At 39.6% G+C, this 22,104-nt stretch overlaps 1 protein-coding gene and 1 pseudogene across 5 annotated transcripts; both read right to left on the bottom strand.

Moving 5' to 3' along the window:
* Positions 1-1,226: 1,226 nt before the first annotated feature.
* LOC147322023 (uncharacterized) lies at positions 1,227-16,649 on the bottom strand. Of its 4 annotated transcripts, none has more exons than XM_086306301.1 (16): positions 16,148-16,649; positions 15,177-15,220; positions 14,886-14,950; positions 14,627-14,769; positions 14,373-14,421; positions 13,962-14,172; positions 13,769-13,855; positions 13,241-13,384; positions 11,536-12,233; positions 10,792-11,316; positions 9,565-10,129; positions 9,390-9,460; positions 8,172-8,312; positions 6,260-6,420; positions 1,598-1,688; positions 1,227-1,455 (listed from the first exon to the last, which is right to left on the bottom strand). In XM_086306301.1, the coding sequence occupies exons 1-16, from the start codon at positions 16,169-16,171 to the stop codon at positions 1,373-1,375; spliced, it is 3,102 nt and encodes a 1,033-aa protein (XP_086162427.1). In that variant the 5' UTR covers positions 16,172-16,649; the 3' UTR covers positions 1,227-1,372. The 4 variants fall into 4 exon arrangements, with proteins under 4 accessions (XP_086162427.1, XP_086162429.1, XP_086162430.1 ...); XM_086306303.1 differs by having other exon boundaries at positions 14,931-14,950; XM_086306304.1 differs by having other exon boundaries at positions 14,627-14,722; positions 14,931-14,950.
* Positions 16,650-18,369: 1,720 nt separating this feature from the next.
* Positions 18,370-21,286, bottom strand: LOC147322022 (uncharacterized; annotated as a pseudogene). The gene is made up of 7 exons (XR_015130892.1): positions 20,829-21,286; positions 20,444-20,588; positions 20,177-20,290; positions 19,906-20,050; positions 19,628-19,776; positions 19,060-19,199; positions 18,370-18,935 (listed from the first exon to the last, which is right to left on the bottom strand). The product of XR_015130892.1 is annotated as an uncharacterized LOC147322022 (transcript).
* Between the last annotated feature and the right edge of the window lie 818 nt (positions 21,287-22,104).

Here is a 22,104-nt window from a genome sequence, read left to right as displayed (position 1 = left end):
AAACATATGACAAACGCCCGTTTATCATCAGTTACTTTTGGTATGACTTTACTGCACTGCTCTCAGTGATGTGCTTTTTATTTCTTCCGTGCGTTACGTGATCGTTACTTGGTCAGAAATTTCAGCTGGTTTAAATCTTTTTTTATTTCTTACACATCCTTTATATTGCATTTCACAGCAAAAGCCTTGAGTGTACCAAAACTTCTATAATCCATTATTCTGTGGATTCTTGCCAAAGGAAAGACAGAAAGGTGCGTTCAGGTGAGGGGAGTAGTGTGGGGAGAAGAGAAACGCTTCCAGTGGAGTCCAAGCTCGTGTCGCATGTCAGATGAGTCACACACAGTGCTAAGTAATTTAAATTTTTTCTGCAAAAAGATACAATACTGTATCTTTTAAATATAGTAATATTCAAAGGTAGTCTTTAAGGATGTGAAAGATCACTGGTAGCACGTATAATGTGTTTACGTGTGGTATTTCTCATCTCTTTATCTTTTTGAAAGATCACAATTCTTTCAAACTTGACGTGAAAAGAAACTCAGAACAGAGGAAGAGGCAAACATTTCTGGCAATGCCTCTAACATGACATGACTTCTGAAGGGCAGTTTCTCTAATGACAAACCGTCTGTGCACACCTGTGGACCCGTAACTCTGAGTGCATTCACAAGTCAGGATTTCACTGAATGCTGTGTTTCAGTGAAAATCTGAGAATGTGACAAGAAAGGTTTTAATGATGCTTACATGTCTACCTCCACCTTTCACTGCATATATCCAAGTGCTGGAGACTGAAACTAAAACATAATTTCAACATTATTAAAAATAAATGGCCTCTTCTACTTAGATTACAGCCAGATATGGCTCCAGAAATGAAGGTCAAGGTTAAATGCTTAGCCAGCCTTTGTACTCTCGTCCTCCAAGGCCTGGTATATTGTTTAGAAGTTTGAAGAGAATCATATAAAGTTTTACTGATTTTCACATTTATTGTGACCTTGACCCAATTTTCACAAAAATGAAATCAGGTCAAACTGTTATTGGCATCTACCGTAACACAAAATTTGAACAACATATCTTGAGAACTGTGAATGCCAGACAGCTAACAAACACACCTTTTTCTTCAGAGGGGGAAACAAAACCACCTCCAAACATCTTGAACTAAAATTATATCCGAATTTCTCGATAGTCACGCTCTGATAAAGACGCAGTTTAACGCAGGCTTTGGAAATGGCAAATACGGTATTTAAAAGCAAACTTTATTCAAATATTTTACATTTTTACCAACATTTTCTTTCAGTTTTATTTCCTAGAATCATAAACTGAAGTAAGTCTTAGGAAAAAAAAATTACAGCCAATTTTCTATTTACATTTTCACAATGCATCAGTTTACAGTTTCAACTAACATTCTGGTGAAGTACAGAACCGCAGGCTGCGCAGTCAGATTCTTGATGGCGTATGCATGTCCTGTAAGAAGAGAACAGTAACTGTAAGAAACAAAAAAAGCATCAAAAATATGTGCCTTTATCACTAAACCATGTTAAAGATCTATTATGTATTTGCAAACGTTTTTATGATGAGATCTTACAGTAAATGTAAATATTCTTACCAGACTCCACCACAAAAGATTTTCCAGGACTGAAGCATGACTCACAGCCATCGATGGTCACACCCACTGAGCTGGTTAGTAAGTTAAAAACCTTTAAAAAGACAGAAATAAATAATGGAAATACTTTAGGACTGTTGTATAAGAGGCCTAGTTACTGCATAATTATATGCAAGAAACAGAATAAAGTAGTTATTGGCGACTTTCAAGCCTTTGAGTCGCCGAGCAGCTGAATAGGGGAATAATGTTGACGCGCCCGCTGTTTAAAACGTTAGTCCAAGTTCCAAGTTAAAACTCCTTTATTTGTTATCAAATCCTTAAAATCCGTAGAAAAACAGTGATCAAAAACATTCCAAGCTTGAGCGGTCAGCAAAAGTCGACTTCCCCCATCACCCACTCATTCACAAAATTTCCCTCGGGCCGTGAACAGGTGATATAGCAATCACTATTACAGACACCACGTGACCCAAAGCTACGCCTATCCATAACATTCCGGCCCCTAATTATTACATTTTTACAGTAATAATTACACATCCAACACCACAACTCACAACACACACTTCATCATATCACAGACACCCAGTGAGACAACATAACATACTCAAAAAGTCCACCAAAGTTATTTTCTCATGTCTTCTCTTCTGTCTGCACATGATCAGTCAGTCATAGGCCAGAGGTTACCAGCACTTAGCCTAAATATAGTCAGTCTGTAATGTACATCTCATAACATTAAAGTCAATTCAAAGTTAGTTATGTCACACTGTGTCAAAATGTCATAATCATGGGTCAGAAGTCTCCTGAAGAAGGCATATCTTTGTGATGGGTCTGCACACATGGCTGGTTGGGGTCTTAATCCAGACCTGACGCACAAGCCCCTTTTCATCTGGTGCAGCTCCGGTGACTCTCCCAATGATCCAGGAACCACGAGGTGCAGAATCATCCACTATAAGGACCACATCTCCGGGAACGAAGTTGCGTTTAATCCTTCCCCATTTCTGGCGCTCTAATTCTGTGACTGGGACTCTCTTTGCATATCCTCTAGATATAAGCTCTGTCATGAAGGCAGTGTAGTCTTTGTGAAAGTCTTTATCTCTGATGAACCTTTTCTTCAAACCTAAGGCTCGTTGCTCAATTGCACAGTTGTCAGGCATTCTTATGTCTCGGTCTTTTAGTGGCAGGGCAATGCTGTAGTGCCAATCCCCCAAAGTCACCGTCTTGCTGGCCAATTCCAGGAACTTCAAGTCTTCCTTTGACAGCCCCATCTGTTCATCATTGCTGCTCTCAGGAAAATCCATCTTGAACTGCTGTTTCCATAGCTTGTCCAGTATGACAGCAGAAACTCTGTTGGCAGTAACTGTTGCCAAACATCCTGGCCTTCCACAGCATTCTCGATTAAGTGGCCCATTCACAGTCCAGCCGAGCACAGTCCTAATGGCAAAGGGTCCATCACCTACACTCCGGATGACCTCCAAAGGTTCTAGAGCTCTGGGCATATTCATGCCAATCAAAAGCTCAACATTGGCCTTAATTTCTGGCAAATGAACGTGCTTCAAATGTGGCCAGTCATCCAGGTCCTGTTGATTTGGGATGTTACCAGTATCTACAGGCATTTTATGCTGAGTGAAGAGGTTAGGCATATCACAGTACATGTCACTGTCCAATCCAGCAACTTCAAGTTCAGGTACAATGAAACTGTCCACCACTTTCTCCTGTCCCATGGTGTGCAGGAGAATCTTTGTCTTCCTCCCAGCAATATTCAGCTTGTCCATAAGACCCACTGTACAAAAGGATGCTGAACTCCCATGGTCCAGAAAGGCATACGTTTCCACTATTCTTTGACCTCTCTTTGATTTTACTTTAACTGGCACAATGGCAAGCTTACAGTCCTGTTCACCAGCCCCAGTAAGACCACTAGTCTGGATCGTAACAGGAATGTTATCTGCCTCATTATTAGGTTTGACTTCATTCTTCTCTTTGTGGTGGATATGGAGTATACTTGCATGTCGGAGACCACAGATTTTACATGAAAGGCGTTTTCTGCATTCTTTGCTTATGTGCCCAGTACACAAACAGCCAAAACAAATGCGGTTCTTTTTAAGAAAAGAAATCTTCTCATCATGAGGTTTCTTATCAAGCAGAGCACATGACTCCAGTGTGTGTCCGCCTTTGCAGAAAAAACAAGCCTTCACAGTGCTGTGACGATCTTGAGCCTCTATCTGATTCTGTCTCTCGACGTCAGAGACTGTTGTGGCGAAGCTACTTCCTTTAGCTTTTAGATGTGGAGAACATTTCCCTCCATTGCTGCCCTTGGCTGCTAGATGTGTTGCTGGAACGTCACATAGATTTCCAAAGATGGGATCTGTTACAATTTTAACTTGACGCTCAAGGAAGGAAACAATGTCAATGAATGCGGCTCTGCGATGTTGCCTCTCCTGAATGTCATATGCTACTGTTCGCCATTTGTCTTTTAACTTATATGGCAGTCTTCTAATCACAGCAAGCATATTGGCAGGTGTATTTAATTCAGAGAGATCATTAATCTCTTCCATTGCATTGCAGCATCCACGTAAGAACAAACAATATGCCTGAAGAGCTTTTCCATCTTCCGATCTAATCAGTGGCCATGAGTGAACTTTGTTCAAATAGGCAGATGCAATCACATGTCCATTCCCAAAGTGCTCATACAGCAGAGTCTTTGCCTTTACATATCCAGCACTTCCAGACATATGTTGGCAGCTTTTAACAAGTTCATTGGGCTGCCCCTTGGTGTACTGTGCAAGATAATGCAGGCAGTCACCAGCATCGCCAGTCTTTGCTTCTATGACCTGTTCAAACGAGTGCATAAAGGCCTGAAAATGTAAAGGGTCACCATCAAAGGTTTGAATCTCCCTTTTGGGCAGTGAAGAAAGACTTTGCTGATGGACCAACATACAAGTTAATTCATTTTGTTTTTCCATAATGGACAACAGATTTTCATTGGCTACTGGAAGAGCAGCTTGTAGCTTAGGCAAAGGTGGAATTGATCCAAAAGCATCAGAAGGCCCCATAAAAGCTGGTGCAGGCCTTTCCCTTTTGATATTCTGTTGCACTGTTTTTACTTGAAGCTCTGCATTCCCAGTGATTGCATTTCCTTTTGTAAGCGTCTGAGGAACAAAAGTCTCTGCATCCGCATTAAGAATTTCAAGGCTGTTTCCCTTTGTTTTAAAATATGATTCCATTCCATTAGATTTCCGTGAAGCGACGCTCCGCATAGCGGATCCAGTTCTCAGCACGTTCACCTTTGCAACAGTTGCAGCTATATCTGCTTCAAGCTGAAGTTGTTCTTTCTTTCTCCACAATTGTTCCTCTTGTTCTTCAAGAGAGTGTTTTTCTTTCAGCATATGTTGACGTGCGAGCAAGGCGGCCATTTCAGCTTCTGCCCTGAGACATGCAGATGAAGTAGATGATACTCTTGAGCTTGACCTACTGCCTTGATTTGACACACTGTCGGATGGCAACACGTCATCATTAACATCATTCTGAGGATTAAGAGATAATTGTGGTTCTTTTCCAGTGTGCTCTCGAACCTCCACTTCTCCTCCCAGGGAAGTTTCCTGTGACTGTGCCTTGTCAGATGATGGCCTCCCTGAATGTTTATCAGTTTCAGAAAGCCATATGTTAACATCCTCCATAAACCCTTTATTGTATTTAGAGATGCTTGAGAACCATGTATTTTGTTTATCTTTCTCATCAAATGAGATTAGAGAAAGTAAAGATTCATGCAATGCACTGGCATCCTTAAACAGGTGTGTTAACTCATCAAACTGTTTTTTGACTTGTGAATGATTTTTATCATCTTTCATTAGCTCTTTAAGAGACATAATAACACTTTTCATTTTGTTTACATGCCTTTTCCGATCTGTTTGGATGGTTTCAATTTTGTTTGCAAGAGCTTTCTCAGTGAGGGAAGTTATTCTTTTATCCTTTTCAGTTTTTCCAACAACAGATGCAGCCTGTGATCCACTCATTTTAAGCATTCAACATAAGCAGCATGCCAAAATCCAAAACAAAGGCAACAGCAATTCCTTCAAACTCAGTTGAACGCCTGCAGAGCCACAACTCACACACACCAAATCCAACAGCAAACGTAGCGGTGGGCGTGTCACAAAAACATCTTCGTATGGTCAGAATCCAAACTGCGTTCAAACAAACAATACGCAGCACAAAAACACAGTTTACATACCACCGTCGTCTTCTCCTTATCTGTCGGTCTAGCCGCTTTTACGGGTGTAGTGGCGGCGGTGTGTGGGCTCGCATCGGCGTTTATTCAGCGCTGATTGCGGGACGGTCCATTGCCGTCGCACTTTTTGCTGACAAATATTGGCGACTTTCAAGCCTTTGAGTCGCCGAGCAGCTGAATAGGGGAATAATGTTGACGCGCCCGCTGTTTAAAACGTTAGTCCAAGTTCCAAGTTAAAACTCCTTTATTTGTTATCAAATCCTTAAAATCCGTAGAAAAACAGTGATCAAAAACATTCCAAGCTTGAGCGGTCAGCAAAAGTCGACTTCCCCCATCACCCACTCATTCACAAAATTTCCCTCGGGCCGTGAACAGGTGATATAGCAATCACTATTACAGACACCACGTGACCCAAAGCTACGCCTATCCATAACAGTAGTACTCACTGTTGTAGCACTGTGGTCCACCCAGAGAGGCTTCTTCATGAGGGATCCCAGCAGCAGCTTTCCACTACAGAAGGAGTTGGTGCTCACGTCCTCTTGGAGGCCCATAGCTCTGTCTTGATAGAAGTACCAGTCAAACTGGTCTGGAGTGACACCAGGATCGCCTACAGTAATACAAAGAAGACATAAGGATCATTAGATGACATAACTTTATTTATTGAAAATGTCTTGTCTACATTAAAAAGAAAGCAAACCAAATTAGACACATAAATGCTTTGAGTTTTTTGATGCAGGCATTTTAAGTATTTTATTTTGATCCTAACTGACAATAAAGAGAAAATTAATAAAAGACGTGATGATCGATCTGTCCAGTTAGGAAGGATAAACTACTGTGAATCCTTTTCAGCTGTTTTGGTGCAAGTGAAAATGACAACAGGTGCACTGGAGCGGCCACAACATGGTTTTAACAGGTGTTTGCCATGGACCACTGCTTTCTCCTTATCCCTGCTGACTGATTGTTCTCAGTTTGGCTTTTTGCTTGTGTTTTTGTTCCTGCTGGTAACATGAGATGATGCCTCTAGCCCAGGGGTGGGCAATCTCAGTCCACGAGGGCTGGTGTCCCTGCAGGTTTTAGATGTGTTCTCGAACCAATACAGCTGATTTAAATGGCTAAATTAGCTCCTCAACATGTCCTGAAGTTCTCCAGAGGCCTGGTAACGAACTAATCATGTGATTCAGGTGTGTTGACCCAAGGTGAGATCTAAAACCAGGGACACCGGCCCTCGTGGACTGAGATTGCCCACCCCTGCTCTAGCCCATTCTGTTTGCACAAGTACTGTAGTTCAGCTCCTCCAGGATGGCACATTCATATGTGTCGTTACAAGAAGGCTTGTCGTGTCTCCCAGCAGAGTCTAAAGAGCGTGGACGAGATAACAGATGGGCCGTTACAGGAGAAGAGCCGAATAGGGCCATAGAAGGTCATCAGCCCTGCAGCAGAACGGATATTGACTCCTTTGTGCAGGGAGACGGATGGCTGCAAATGTCCCCACAAAATGACCAAACTGTCAGAAAAAGACTCCATGAGCATAGCTGAGGGTCCTTTAGTGGGACCTTTGCTCATAGCTCTGCACCGTGCAGCTCAACTGGCATTTGCCAGTGATATATCTCCCCATACCATCGCTGACCCACGGTCAAACCAGTCATGCAGGGTGATTTTGAAGGCAGCATAACATTTGCTACAAACGGTTGTCTTGAGACTCTTTCACATCTGTCACATGTACTCAGTGTGGCCCTGTGCTCATGTGCTCATCTGTGAAAAGAGAGGCCAGTGGCGGTTCTGCCTGTTCTGGCGTCCTCTGGCGAATGCCAATTGAGCTGCGCAGTGTTGAGCTGTGAGCAGGAGTCCCACTAAAGGAAGTTAGGCCCTCATGGCATGCTCATGCAGTCTGCTGCTGACAGCTTGGTCAGAAACATGCACATGAATCGCCCACTCAAGGCCATTTTGTAGACCTCTGGCAGCGCTCCTCATGTTCTTCCTAAAACAAAGGAGCAGATGCTGCTCCTGCTCTGTTGATCCCCTTCTACGTGCTTGTTCAGGAGTCCTCGGTTAATGACCCCTGTCACGGCATCTTCTCCACAGTCTTGAGACTGTGCTGGGAAACCTAGCAAACCGTCTTGTGATACGCTGTCCTGGAGGAGTTGGACTACCTGTGCAACCTGAATGGACTGCAGACACTGTAGCCAATCTGCTTTACAAACAGCACAAACCACATTTATGACCAAACAGTTTATTTTATTTAACAGTGTAAAAGACAACAGACATTTAAACACCTGTATCTGTGAAGTCAGTGCAAAAACAACATTTGGAAATTATTTTTTCTTATTTTTTCTCTTTTCTTTCTTAGAATTTTCTTACCTTCTGGTGTAGCCAACCAGAGGCTCCTAAACCACTCAGCCAGGTTGGCCATATCCTTCCGCTGTAAGATCAGCGGCTTGAGGGGAGGGGCACAAAGATCTGAAGCAGAGAGCAGAACTGTGCTCCTGGATGACGGCAAAACTGGAACATAATAAAAATAAAACGCAGATATTTATAATGAAAAAATAAGGTTTTTTTAAACCATTCGGGCACGCACCCAAACAGTGATCACACTTTCAGATATTTATCATTTATATTCAAGCCAACTGAGGTTAACAAGGACGACCATTTTAGGGCTGTAAATATTGCAGTATGAATGCTCGTATTGCCAGCCTGACAGACGAAAATGTCAAATGTGACGGATTCATTTCATTAATTCAAGACTGAACTCACAGTGACACACACTGATTCATCCACAACAAACACTAGATTAGGCTTCAGCCGGTTATACTACTATTTAACAACAAAGGAAAAGCTTCAGCACTTTTAAATTCCTCCTCTAATGATTCTGAATCCTTTCAAAACCATTTCTGAGTCTCTTTATCTGTTTGGTAGTTTGTGGGACTGACAGTTTTTTTCCTAGTTGGTCTGACATTGAAAATCATTGTGAAAAACAATTCTGCTCTCAGTTATTTACTTATTCATCCAGGTTTTAAAACGTGCCAGTGCCCCAAGTTCCCGCTTCAATTACTGATACTATAATATTTGTAGAAAAGGACCGTCCACAAACACTGCACTTTATAGTGGTTTATCTGACTGTCTGCAGATGCCTGCAGTATCAGAAACACTGAGAGGCTAGGAGAGATTATGAATGAAATATCAGATGATCACAGAGCTTAATGGTTCTGGGCATGTCACCAGCTTGAAGTCTGACCCAAAATGGAAAGAATTTCAGGGCCTTGAGACTTATAAAAAACAATAAACTGCCTTTTTTTAAATTAGCAAAATACTTAAAGGGGTTTTGATTTCAAAACAAGCCAATAACATTAAATCCTTGTTGATTAGATTTCTTTCTCATGTAAAGTAAAAGCATTTTAATGACTTCAGCTCATCCCGTCTCATTTTTACTACGAGTGAAGCAGCCAGTGTTTGACACTTTATACTTTTCTTTACACTTTATTAAATGTTATAGTGAAGCTTTCTTTTCAGAGAATTGTGTAAAATGTTCTTTGAAAGATGAAACTGTTGGAAAATGTTTTAATGTAATTTAAAACCCACTTATGCTGTCAGCGTCTTCATAGTCTTCCAGCTCAATCATGGAGGACGGTCCACTCCTGTGGACTTGTGACCTGCAGATAAAAGATGAACGACAGTCAGAAATATACTGAAAATATAATAAAGACAGAGGTTAAGAGTAATTCAGGCTTTTCCTTGCATGTCATGTAGCTGATACCTGCTGTCTCGTGTGGTCTCCTGGTTGTCTGGGCTGTTGTCAGCTGCATGAGTGTTACTGCCTGCTACACAGATTTCCTCAGACGGACGTGATCTGACATTACATCTGTTAGTCTGACGTCTGTCCACAGTCGAAGACTCTATGACTGAAGCAAAAATGTCTCTAAATGTTGCCAGAGAGCGTTTGACAGTCTTAGGAGTGATCGGTGACTTTGCTGTCAAAGGAGGCACTGGAGCTCCTCCTAGAGGTTTTAATGAGACTGCCGTGTTGCCATTTTTGGGAACACCGAGTCTGGGAGATTTGCTCTGTTTAGACTGTTTCTTCCTTTCTTTTTTAGGTTCGGGCCTCTTGGGATGAAGCTGCTGAGGCTTTGAGGACACGTTCTCCAAATCTTCAGCTACGTTGTTGACAAGCCACCAATCGCCTGGGGCTCTCCTTCTCCGTTTGGCTGAATCTGCTTCCGTGAGCCACTCCTTAGGTCGACTTTGCGACACGGGCGCTTTTGGTGTGGCTGACAGTTTTCCAGTAGAATCGTGCTGATATACTTTCTGAAATATCTTATTTCCTGTAACAAAAAGCACATTTCCTTTCCATTCTTTGCTACTTAATATTTCACACCAACTAGGAGGCAAACAAGGAGCACTCTGAGAGCGCAAACATTTAAGAGAATACTTTAGTTTTATTTTTAAGTTAACAGTTTTATATATCGCACTTTTATTTTGTTTGTGCTTTATGAGTACAATAAAAGCAAGTGCAAAGTACAGCCTTTTTTCATTTGCCCTGGTGAACCTCATTTTAATATACCGGACACAATTTTTTTTTCTTTATGTGTAGCATTCATTTCACTGTTTAGTAAGTTACATTTGTGTTAAGTTTTAAGCAATAAAAAGAAAAGTTTCTGATCCCAAGTTTATCGTGTCTCCTTATTTTGCCAATTCTAGACAAATAAATCATTGAGTTGACCTTGAAGAGCTTGGTGGATCTAAGCCAAATTTTAATGACTTGTTAACACTATCACAGTATTAACTCATAGCCAACAAGATTTACCTATTTTACTTTGGAAGGCTAAACTACCTGTCAAGACATCTGTTAAAAGTCGATCCAACACAAAAGGCCAAATTCTCTTTATCTACACATGCATCAGTACTAAGAGTCCAATAGCACAATATATAAAACATCAGTCACAGAAACTCCTCTGTAGTACTGGCACTTTTACCTTGACCTTACCTGAGTTAAGGCTGTGGTCCCTCTGAGTAAAGACCAAAGGGCTAGACTCCTGGTCCAATTCTTGATCCGGGACCTCCTGCTGCTCCGGCTCGTCGGCAAGCTCCGGCTCAGCCGTTACTAAATCTTTATCAATTGCTTTCATCTTGTCTAACTTTTCTCCTTGTTTATTTCCTTTTTCGCTCTGTTTTGTTTTCCTTTTTTTAAACTCACTCGTCTCCTGACTGGGCAACACTTTAAGCCGTTTCTGATTTCTTTTCTTTGAGGCTTTGTCTTTCTTTGCTTTTGCAGGTGAAGGAACTGCTTCGCTGGAGTCTTTAGGTTTCTGTTTGGACTTCTTTTGCGTGGCCTGCTGGCTGTTGTCCGCTTCCTCTGTGCTCTGAGGGCAACTCAACCACCACTCTCCTGTCGATTTCCTTTTCCTTTTCCCGAGAACCTGACAGTCTTCAGATGAAGTCCCTTTAGAAACAACTGACTGGTTGTTTTGTTTCACCTGTCCGTCTGTTTCACAATTCATAGCTTCTTTGTCTAAAGGGATCAAAGGAAAAACATATATAAAGTAAGCAAAGTAATTTTAAGTGAATGAAGGAAAAAATTGTTGCAATTCCAAAAATTAACATGTTTTGATGATAAAGATCAAAACTTTAATCAAACTTCAAAGGTTAAGATCACATAAGATGACAATAGCTAGCACAAATATTCAACAACCAATTATAGAAGAGTTTTTAGGAAGTACAAAGGACTCACCAACAGTAGAAACTATGTCTTCAGTATCTCTGTGCTTGTCACTGGTCTGCTCATCAACATCCTTAACAGTAGGTTCTCCCTGCAGCTCTTTCCTGCTCGCCTTTAACGAGTCAGCCTTCTGTGTCTTGGTATTTTCTTTACCATCTTTTGAAGACTTTTGTTTCTTTGTTTCAGCAGACTTACTTGCTTTCCTTTCTGTTTTCTTAGAGGGTTTCGCTTTTTCTGTTTTGCGACTCGTTGTGTCTTCAGGCTGATCTTCTGCTTCATCACTCTCCTTTGACAAAGTTTTCTTGAGCTGCTTCTTCTTTTTTACTGGCTCTTCTTGAACCAATAAGTCACCCGCAGGAGCATCTTGAGGAGCAGGAAGCTTATTTTCCTCATTTCTAGGCCCAGTCTCCTCACTGTTCTTCTCTTTCTTCGTTTTCTTCTTAATTTTCTGATCAACAGGCTGATCTTCCAATTTACTTTTTGACTTTTCTTTTTCCTGCTGTGGCTCTGGCATCTCCAGTGATCTATCCTTTGTCCTCTTATCTGAGCTGTCTTTGTCTGTGCTGGGAATTCTGCTGTGACTTTGTTTCTTACTGGCAGCACTTTTACTTGGGATGGAAAACCACAGAGGTGTATCATCTTCTAGGATCATAAAATCATCCTCTGGTTCAGGGGGAGGAGTGGGTACTTTGACTTGTTTCTTCCCAGAACTTAAAAAAAAAGATAAATACATATAATTAATTTTTTTAGGAAAGAATGTGACTGAGGCCACGTGGTATTATGTGATCAGTGTTGGGGAGTAATGGAATACATTTAACAATGTTACATATTTAAAATACAAAATATGAGTAACTGTATTCCGTTACAGTTACTGTTTAAAAAGGTGGTATTCAGAATACAGTTACTTTGTTGAAATAAATGGATTACATGGCAGTCTTTTCCTGTTTCATATGTTAGGCTATGCCCTCTCTATTTTTGGTAATTCCACGCCAGTGGAAACCCAAACAAAACACGCATTAAGAGGCTCTGTGTCACCGAGCAGAAACGGGAGCTGGAAGCATGTAAATATAATAATAACCACTGCAGCCAAAAAGAGTGCCTGACGAGCCCAGCTGTGAGTAAGCTATTAAGACTCGACTGTACACCGTGTTCGTGTTTTCCTCTGAAACAATAAGTTCCGTTGGAGCAGCCTTTCAATGCCTCTCTCTGTCTCTCGCTAGCAAAGTTGACCCAGACAACAAAGTAAAGCTAGTTTTCAGTTACGAGCCCGACACAGAACCCGACGTATTAACCAGAGGTCCCTTTACTATGGTTTGGAGCCGCAGACCTGTTTTCTATACGCGTGAAACAGTTTTAATACGAGATCACTGCAAAAAGTGCAGCCTTACCTAATGTCCACCTACTGTTACTTATTTATATTAAGATTTAAAAATCTAGTTGGTATTAGTATGATGAATAACCTTCAGTAAAAGTAACAAATCCCACAGCAATAGTACATTCATGTAGTTGCAAAAAGCATGATAATATATTAAGTATTCCAAAGTATTCAGAATACGTTACTGTCATTGAGAGACATAACGGAAAACGTTACAAAATACATTTTGGGGCATGTAATCTGTAGTGGAATACATTTTAAAAGCAACGTTCCCAGCACTGTATGTCATGCAGACATGTTTACGTAGACAAGTTATAAAGGTGTCCTCTGATCTCAACTCACCTGAAAGGTTTTGACTGTGCTGCATGTTTCAGTTTCTGCAGAAAAGCTGTCATATCTTTTCCCGCTCGTGTGGATGCCACAGGAGCTGCGACTTCAGGCTTCCGGCTCACTGTTTGAACAGCTGGCTGTGTGCTTTCTTGACTCCTGTAAACAAAGAAGACATAAAATGTGACTGAAATAATCAAAACGTTTTCAAGAGCGACCAGAAACACTTCCCTATCTTTTTGAATCGTTGTTCCTGCCTCCACTGATCAAAATGAAGTGTATCACCAATACAGTATGTTTGATGTGCTATATAATCCCGTAGCCTATAAATATTGTTCATCTTTGATTACTGTTGTGCAGTATTGCTGTGTATGTTCGTTTAATTGGGGAATTTTTTTTAAGTAGAAAAGGGCAAATGGCAGATGGCAAAAAACTAAAATATCTTGTACAATTAATGGTCTCATATGGTCACATTTATAGCATCAAAGTCTCTTCCTCCTGAAAAAACACCCAACGAGGTATTTAAATGAAAAGCAACCTTACCCTTGTAATTCAATCTCCTTCTTGTGGCCAGATATCTTTGTTAAATCAATCTTGCTTGGGGGAGACTCCAATCCAGACTCGCCGTTCCTAGAGAACAGGATTAGTGAAAGATTTGTGGAAAATAAAAAAATAAAAACATGAAAAATTGTAGAGGCAACATTTCCTGCTAGGAACTAAGTATGAATTTCCGTACTCCTCTGTGACTTGTCCATTACACTGGGGATTCTGGGTGGGTAGAGAGTCTTTCTTCACCTCTTCTATTCCTTCATATTCACACATAAAAAGAATTGGGGACACAACTTGTGCTTTTTCATCGTCCTGCTTTTCTTCTTCAGCAGCCAAACTTTGTTCTGCTGGACTGGAAGTCTTTACTGGGTGATGTCCTTTAAAGGGGATGTCCAAATCTGCAACAAGAAAAAGCCCAGTCCTAAACAATTCATTTATTTCCCACCTGTGGGACTAACAAAGGTCATCTTACCTTATCTTATCTTAATTCAAAAAAAAATAAAAAAACACAAACAAACAAAGAAACAAACAACAACAAAAAAAACACACACACACAAGGCATATATTTTCATTATGAACACAAATTTGAGTGTCTTACCGATATCCAGTTCAGTACTTGCAGGATGCAAGACATCTCCATCATCTCCCTGAAGAAATTCAAAATTGTGAATTAAAATAATGAACACAAATTACCAAAAATATTGTCTTGTTCAAAAAAGGACTCACGGCTGAGCCAGTAAACAAGAATTCATTAGAAAGTGTGTTTGTTTTAATAGCTGGACTGCAACAGATGTTTAACACTAGAGCTTAGGACATGCATGCAATATAAGCAGAAGTATCAACTGACTGTACCATTACTAATTGGTGTCCTGGAGGTTTTTTTATCAGCTGTCGCTCTGGGGGGACCGAGTCCTCACTCTTATTCTGGTGTATTTCTGAATCAGAAGTCTGGAGCAGAGGAGAGGGGGGCTGTAGATTTGCATGTGAGGCTGAATCTGGAAAAAACAACAACAACAACAAAAAAAAAAAACAACAGTCGAGAAGAGGTTAATAAAATGGAAATACCTAATTTATAACAAAGAATTACACCAATCGGATGAATATCACTCACCCATGTCATCAAAGATCTTATCAATATCTTGCAGTGTCAACGTACCTTCCCAGTGCTTAGCTGGGCTGAAAAACAAAGGTAAGAATTAAAGGGTAATTCCAAACTTTTGTAATTTCGGTTCTGTGATATCAAATACAAATAAATCTGCAATAGCATGAATAAATCCAGAAAATGAATTTATGAAGCTCATAGATATTAAAACACACACACACACACACACACACACACACACACACACAAACGTTTAACTAAAATAAAACAGCTACATTTTAGAAACGTGTTTAAACTTACCTTTCATTGTCAGTAATGTAACAGAGCTTCCTCTTGGGTCTCTTCTGTGAAGAGAAACCAGCTTAGAAACCACTCCAGGATTAAATGAATAACTATGTTGACTTAGCAAACACAGCCCCTGTTCTAATAGATACAAAGGGTCTAAAGAGACAACAGATGTAAGGCTAAATGATCAACTCTCTAAAACTTTACAAGAATCATAACATTCATGGATGTAGTCAAGTTCACTTCAGTTTTGTTTATATATACTGTGACTTCCCAATTACAATAACAACAAGTATCTCATAAGAGTCTCTGTCCAGATGGTAAAAATAAATCCTACAATATTAAAGAGAACTTAAACAAACAGAGCAAATGCTTGGTAACTGGCAATCCCACATTTGTTTGACCCTGGTTTAAATGAGAAAGGATTGATCTTTTCAGTTAACCCATTTTTGAGGTTCTGCACATTTCCAAACCATCCCAGCCTTGCCTCTCTAACTCAGTTTCCAAAACACTTAACCTGAGCTGTCCCTCACATGTACTCATTTCTAATCCTGTGCATTTTGGTCTCTCCAGTGAAAATCTTAGCATCTAGGCCTGCCTCCTGTTTTTTTTTTTTTGTTTTGTTTTGTTTTTAGTGCCACCTTCTCCAAGCCATGCATCATAGCAGGTATTACTACCATCAACATTTTTTCACTGTTGTTGCTATCCTTCTGTCACAAATCACCCCTAACATTTGTCTCCATCCACTCCACCTTGCATGCACACAGGTGCTGCAGAGATTAAAGAATGCAGTCCTAATATTAAGTTTAGAGGACGAGTTAAATGACAAGTCATGTTCAAATGGATACAAAAGGCGATCGGTGTGTGTAAATAAAGACGGTAGTCTGCAGCCAGACTCGGAAGTTTAAAAACTTGTCACCGGGAAAATGTCCTGGGCTAGGGTAATGTTTGTAATAAGTTTGTGCAAAAGCACGAATAGAACTTACTAGGACTGGGTACTCCATCTCCATTTGTGTTAGCTGGCTGTCGTTCTTTCAACAGTATGGTTAGCCGACTGTTTCCGACCGCGAGACCCGAGTTAACAGGTAATAATCATTTCGTGTTCGTTTACTCTCTAGTTTGTTAGCCCTCACGTGAACACCTTAAAAAATCATGTAAATAATAACTATTTAGCCATACAAAGACCAAATATAACGTTTTCTTCTAGCCAATATCCTCCGTTAGCACAACAATGGCGCTGTTTACAGTTTGTACTTCACCCGCGCACTCTAGAAAACTAAAGCGACATTATGCCCCGAGTACTGACTCAAAGGCGGGAGTGTCGCGAAATTGGCACGCTGTAATTCACAGTCCATGTCTTCTCTAACATCGCTGTGAGTGTGTTAATTAAGTAATGACTTGAAAATAACTGTCTAATTGGTAGGGCCTACTGATTTTTAACAAAGTTTTGGCTGGCAGCGGACTTGCAGCCTGAAGAACAACGCACAGGGAATCAGTGTTCACTCTTTCCTTCTTCTACATATTAGTTTCCGGCAGATTAAAGTTGGCGCTTTGCTTACTGCCCTCTACAGTTTAAAGTCGGAACCAGCATCCTGCACCATATACTGGATAACAAAATCAAAATCAGAATACAGTACTTTCCTAAGGAAATTATGTGGTTACAGTTGCTCCAAGAAAATAACAGTAAAAGACTGAACTAAATACTATTACAATATTACAATTTATTACTAAGTCATTGTAGAGGTTGTGCAAAAGGGTGTAGCTGTCTCACTATTTCACAACAGAACCATGAACATGACTTAACTGACTTAATTTCTAGGCTTAATGGATCAGCCGCAGTCAAACAGCCAAAAGCTGTGCATTAATGGAAAAAAAAATATGGCTGTTAGCTGCTGTTTATAATAGCTGTTTCTTCAATGTATTTATCTGGTGAAATACGTTGTATTATTTTGTGATTTGTTAATTAACAAGCTACACAGCTTTGAATGAGGCCTTTAACCCTTTCAAGCATAGTGGTTACTACAGTGGACAGCTATTCAAAGGCTGTTTTCTCGTATTTGTGTCAGTGTTGATGGTGTACTTGCACATAAACTACTACGTTGGACACTCATGTGCCACTCCATACCCTGCCACCCACTTTTCAGGCAGCGTAAGTGCACAAACCATTTCTTATTTAATTAAAATTGAAATTTCTCTAACTGCTTAGAAGTTAAAAAAAATCTTTTTTTCATGCCTAAAGATGAATAAAAATACTGAGGTTGTCATAATTCATGCATGAAAGAGTTAAATGGTTGTTACAATTACCAGCTGTTGCCGTTTACTCCTACAAACGTCTTTTCTTTTGGTAAACTGGGTAAATATCTTCGTTTTCATATATACAGATAAATGTTAAGTAACGGCAAAAATTTGGACGCTATCTTGAGAAAATGGAAATGATCGTCATGTTCAAATGTGTAACATTTCACTGAAAACAAGTGCACACTGATATATGAAACTTAAAGTTTATTTGTACTTTTTAAATATGACATATAACTGATTAAAACATATGAAAATGTTTCTCCTTCATGCATATTAATGTGTTGCATATAAGCTCTATGGTGTATGTCATTTGCTATGAAACCACAGCCTGCACAGAACTCATCCCTAGAGCAGTAACATAACACACCCATATATGATCTGCATGGGATATAAAGAAGTTAAAAATAATTAAGTGCTGTAAAGTATGCACTGTATAGAGTATATGCTCTAAATCAGGGGTGTCAAACATAAGGCCCGTGGGCCAAATTTCAAATGCAGCCCACTGAATGGCTTTGGAAAAGATAAAAGAGGGTGTAAAGTCTGGACTTTTAACTGTATTTTCATAAATTTTACAGCATTTCCTACTGATAAAGGCCTCTCCCATGGCCATACACTAAGGTATTTAAATAATAGATAAACAATTACACGGCATAAAGATAACAGTTTTTTCACTTTCTGCTATAGAAGTTTGTTTTTTTACAATGGGTCCACAGTTTTTGTTAAGTAACAAAAACTTTTTTATGTTTTATAATTGCAGGGCAGTCTGGGCAATCTGCAGCCAGAACCTTTTTGCAAATTTTACACATTTATTTTTACAATTTAAGCCCAAAAGAGTCATGCTGACAGATTTTTTTCATTTGCTTTCAGGAACATTTATTTATCATGTAGAAAAACTGAGATCTACAGCTGATATTTTCCTTCTTTTCTTTTATTAACATATCTCAGGGATTTTGTGTGTATTTACATTTCTTTACACTGATAGAAATGTAAATGATATAGTGATATAGTAAAAGTATGTTCTCTAACGTTACAAGCCTTGTATTTTTTAAATGTAAAAAAAAAGGATGCTTAAAATAAAATAAACGAATTTTTAGCTCATATCTTAAATCAGAAATAATATTTTATAAAACCTTGATTTTGGAGTAGCAACATTTATATGGTGTTAACACTGAACAAACAGCTGTGATCATGTATGGTCTATTTCACAATAAATATGTCAATATTAAGAAAACTACATTTGGCTTTGGAGTGTAAGTTTGCACTAATACAAAACAAACATAAATATATATTCAGTCATTTGTTATACATAATAGTCTTATGCTGCTCAGCGAAATATCTTTTTCTGCTTCTTAGCGATCTCCATCGGTTCCATGGCTTCAGGATCGACACCTTCATAGAGTGGCTGTTTGATGTGTCTCCAGACCACCAAACTAACCCGAATCACAAACAGCACACAGGCTGCAGCCAGCAGCACAGCTGAGAGAAGAAAATCAAATCAGTACAGCTTTTGCACGTGACACACGGTGACACAGAGCTCATTTTGTGGGTGTATTTATCTAAAAAGTTTAGTGTGGATGCAGGGATTTATGTGAAGTCTTACCAATGAAGACGCCATTGCGACTGGGTGATTCAGCATCATAGTTTTTGTCAAGGTTTCCAGACAGCGCCCAGATCACAACGGGGTAGGTAATGCAGACGTACCGCACATGCTTGTCGAGGACAAGATTCTCTAAAACAAACCTATGAAACACAAAACGCGTCGCTTTAGCATCTCAATTTTAATATGTTAGATTCTAACATATATTAATATGTTAGAAGCCTAAGAGTTCAGCCAATTCTACTCCAGTCATATGGATAAAGATCATACAAGGTCAAAGGCCATAAGTTTTAGCTTTCATTGGATCATCTCCAAATTTTAAATATACTAATCATTGGGGGAAATAAGCGCGGTCTTTATTTGAACTCTTTCAAACATTATTGTTTTAAACAAACATTATTTGACAAATATTACAAAAAGATTAATATACTACATTAGCTTTCCATACTGATGCATAAAGCATCTGAGTTTTAGTGTAGCCGTTGCCCTTCAAAGGAAGGGAATTGGAGGGAACTGAGCTCTCTCAATGCTCTCGTTTGGGTTTTTTGGGGTTTTTAAGAAGCACACTCACCATCCAAGCAACAAAATAGTCAAAAGAGAGTATGAGAGTGTGGCAGCATCGTCTTGGGACATGTCTGTTTCATAAGCCAGTACAATGGTCAGGTTGAGGAGGGTTGCAACAGTTGTCTAAGTCGTGTATATCATGACACCATTCTGGACCTGCAAACAGATTTTTTCATGGAGTCCAAGCAAACATTATATTAATAATGTCTGACCACAACAGGCTAATGTAACTTGATCTACATGCAAGATTAAAAGCTTAGCTTACAGTTAATAATGCACACTTACCAACACCCGGAGGAGCCACAGGTCTGCTTTGTGGTATTTGTTGAGCCAAGCTCCATAAACGTGAATCCCATGGCAGATGAAGCATATCATGGAGTAGTTAGTGCAGATGATGAGGATGAGAAACACCAGTGCAGGAATCATCAGTCTTTTTTAAGGATAGATACAGCAGAAAAACACATTTAATGAATCTGTTGAACAGCTTTCATTTACATCTTTCACAGCCATGCATCACTGCAGGCTTAACTCACACACGACACTCAAAGACTCTTACTCTCTGTCCCAAACCAGCAGCCAACCAATATTGACGCCCATGTTGAGACACCAGCTAATAAAGAATCCATAAGGCAGTACTGCAGGAGTGCAGTAAACATATCCATATCCATTCCTAGAAGATAAAAAGTTGATCAACAAATCTGTGGGAACAGTTTTTCAGTGGGTTTTAAAAATAGACTGAAGAGACCTGGATTATATCTTATATCTGTGCTTTAAAAATAACACTGTAGTTTTAAAGAAGAAAATAAAAAGAAGTGGACACAACTTTCTGAAAAGACCCGCAACAATGTAGATGATCATGAAGATCAGCCAGATGTAGATGAGGGTCCAGATGAAAAATGTCCATCCTGAAGGCGTAAGCTGGGTGTCAAACAAAGCTGAGACATTGGCTTGGGTGGTGTGAAAAGGACCTTTGTGGAGAAAAAGGTTCGATTTTAGGGAAAGTTGACTGTTCGCGGTGTGTTTTCACATCCTTCACATCCAGTGTGTGAATGTGTGTGTGAATGGGTGGATGACTGGATGTGTAAAGTGCTTTGGGGTCCTTGGGGACTAGTAAAGCGCTATACAAATACAGGCCATTTACCATCCTCTACACGAATATCAAAGATGCTGAACACAACTGACAAACGGCTAACAAAGTTTCAACTTACTAACTCCAACTACAGCCAGCCCATTAAACACCAAGCTCACTACAAAGGCAGCTAAAGACATGAGTACTGCAGCGATACGTCCTGGGTTGTGTTTTCCCATCACGGTCCTCTTATTCTAAGATGGGAAGAAAAAACATTTTATAAAACAAAAGCAGGAACAGGAAGAAGTGGCAATCGATCACTTTCACACAGTTAACACAGAAGCCACTTAATATATCTTTAGACATTTATCAGAAGCTCTTTTTACAACTTTTATCAAAGTTTGCCACCATAAAAAACAAAACTACACCAAGAAAATTGACTCTTCTTAAGAGAGGGCCAGATAGTAATTTTTAAATTAATTTTTTTAATTCCTGTGTGCATTATCCACACGACATACATGTTTAGTCCGGTCTACTAAAACAGCGTCCACATGATGAGATTAATAAGACTTACCTGGCTTTGCTCCATGTTGTGTAAGCCGTGTGAAGATCAAGAGTAACTGCAGAGGACACGGGACCGACTTTTATATAGAGCGACTAGTTGTGCAAGAAGGTTTATGACTCTTCAAGACATCACGTGCATCTCTTATCCTCTTTACATTTCTGAAACAATCAATCATAAAACGCTGATAAATATATCTACTCATATATTAAATAATTTTGAAAGCACTTATATACAAGTATGTGTTTAATGAATTACAGTTTACAGCATGATTTTATTATGTTATTACTTCCTATTTGTCTCAGCCCTCCTTCATTACAAAAATTACTTTTATACTGTATAACTCGGAGTTTGAAGGTCCTTCATCGGGTGGCGTGGCATGATAGTAATCCCTGGTTATGTATAAGGTCATATCTGATGATGAACACACTCTTGAAAACAGGGTTTGTGGAATATACAGGTAATTGCTTGCATAAGGAAATCAGTGGGTGGAGGTCTGTGGTTTTTTTTAATCAAAGCTTTTTATTGATCTGCAAAAACAAAAAAAAGAGCAAAGCCAAGATAAAAAGATAGATTTGATGAAATTGTACAGCTTTTTAAATCTAAGTAAAGAGCATAATCCACATATCTGTGTAAGTAGACAACAACAGATCTTGGAGGCAGCCACACAAATCCACCCAGCAACTAGATATAGATGCAGTCTGCCACCAGCAACTTGTGCTGTTTAGTGGAATTTGTTTAAAAATATACATTAAAAGATTATTAAGGTGTACAACCAACAGAGGCTGGCTCTGAAGACTTAAGACTGACGTGACAAAACCAGCGGACTCAGACTGGAGCAGAAAACACGCAT

The sequence above is a fragment of the Aulonocara sp. 'chitande type north' Nkhata Bay genome, linkage group LG9 (genome assembly GCF_057382095.1).
Source record: "Aulonocara sp. 'chitande type north' Nkhata Bay isolate Kocher_YH1m ecotype deep benthic linkage group LG9, A_spYH_male_GT1.1, whole genome shotgun sequence".
Taxonomy (NCBI): Eukaryota; Metazoa; Chordata; class Actinopteri; order Cichliformes; family Cichlidae; genus Aulonocara; species Aulonocara sp. 'chitande type north' Nkhata Bay.
This window is presented reverse-complemented; position numbering and strand designations above follow the sequence as displayed.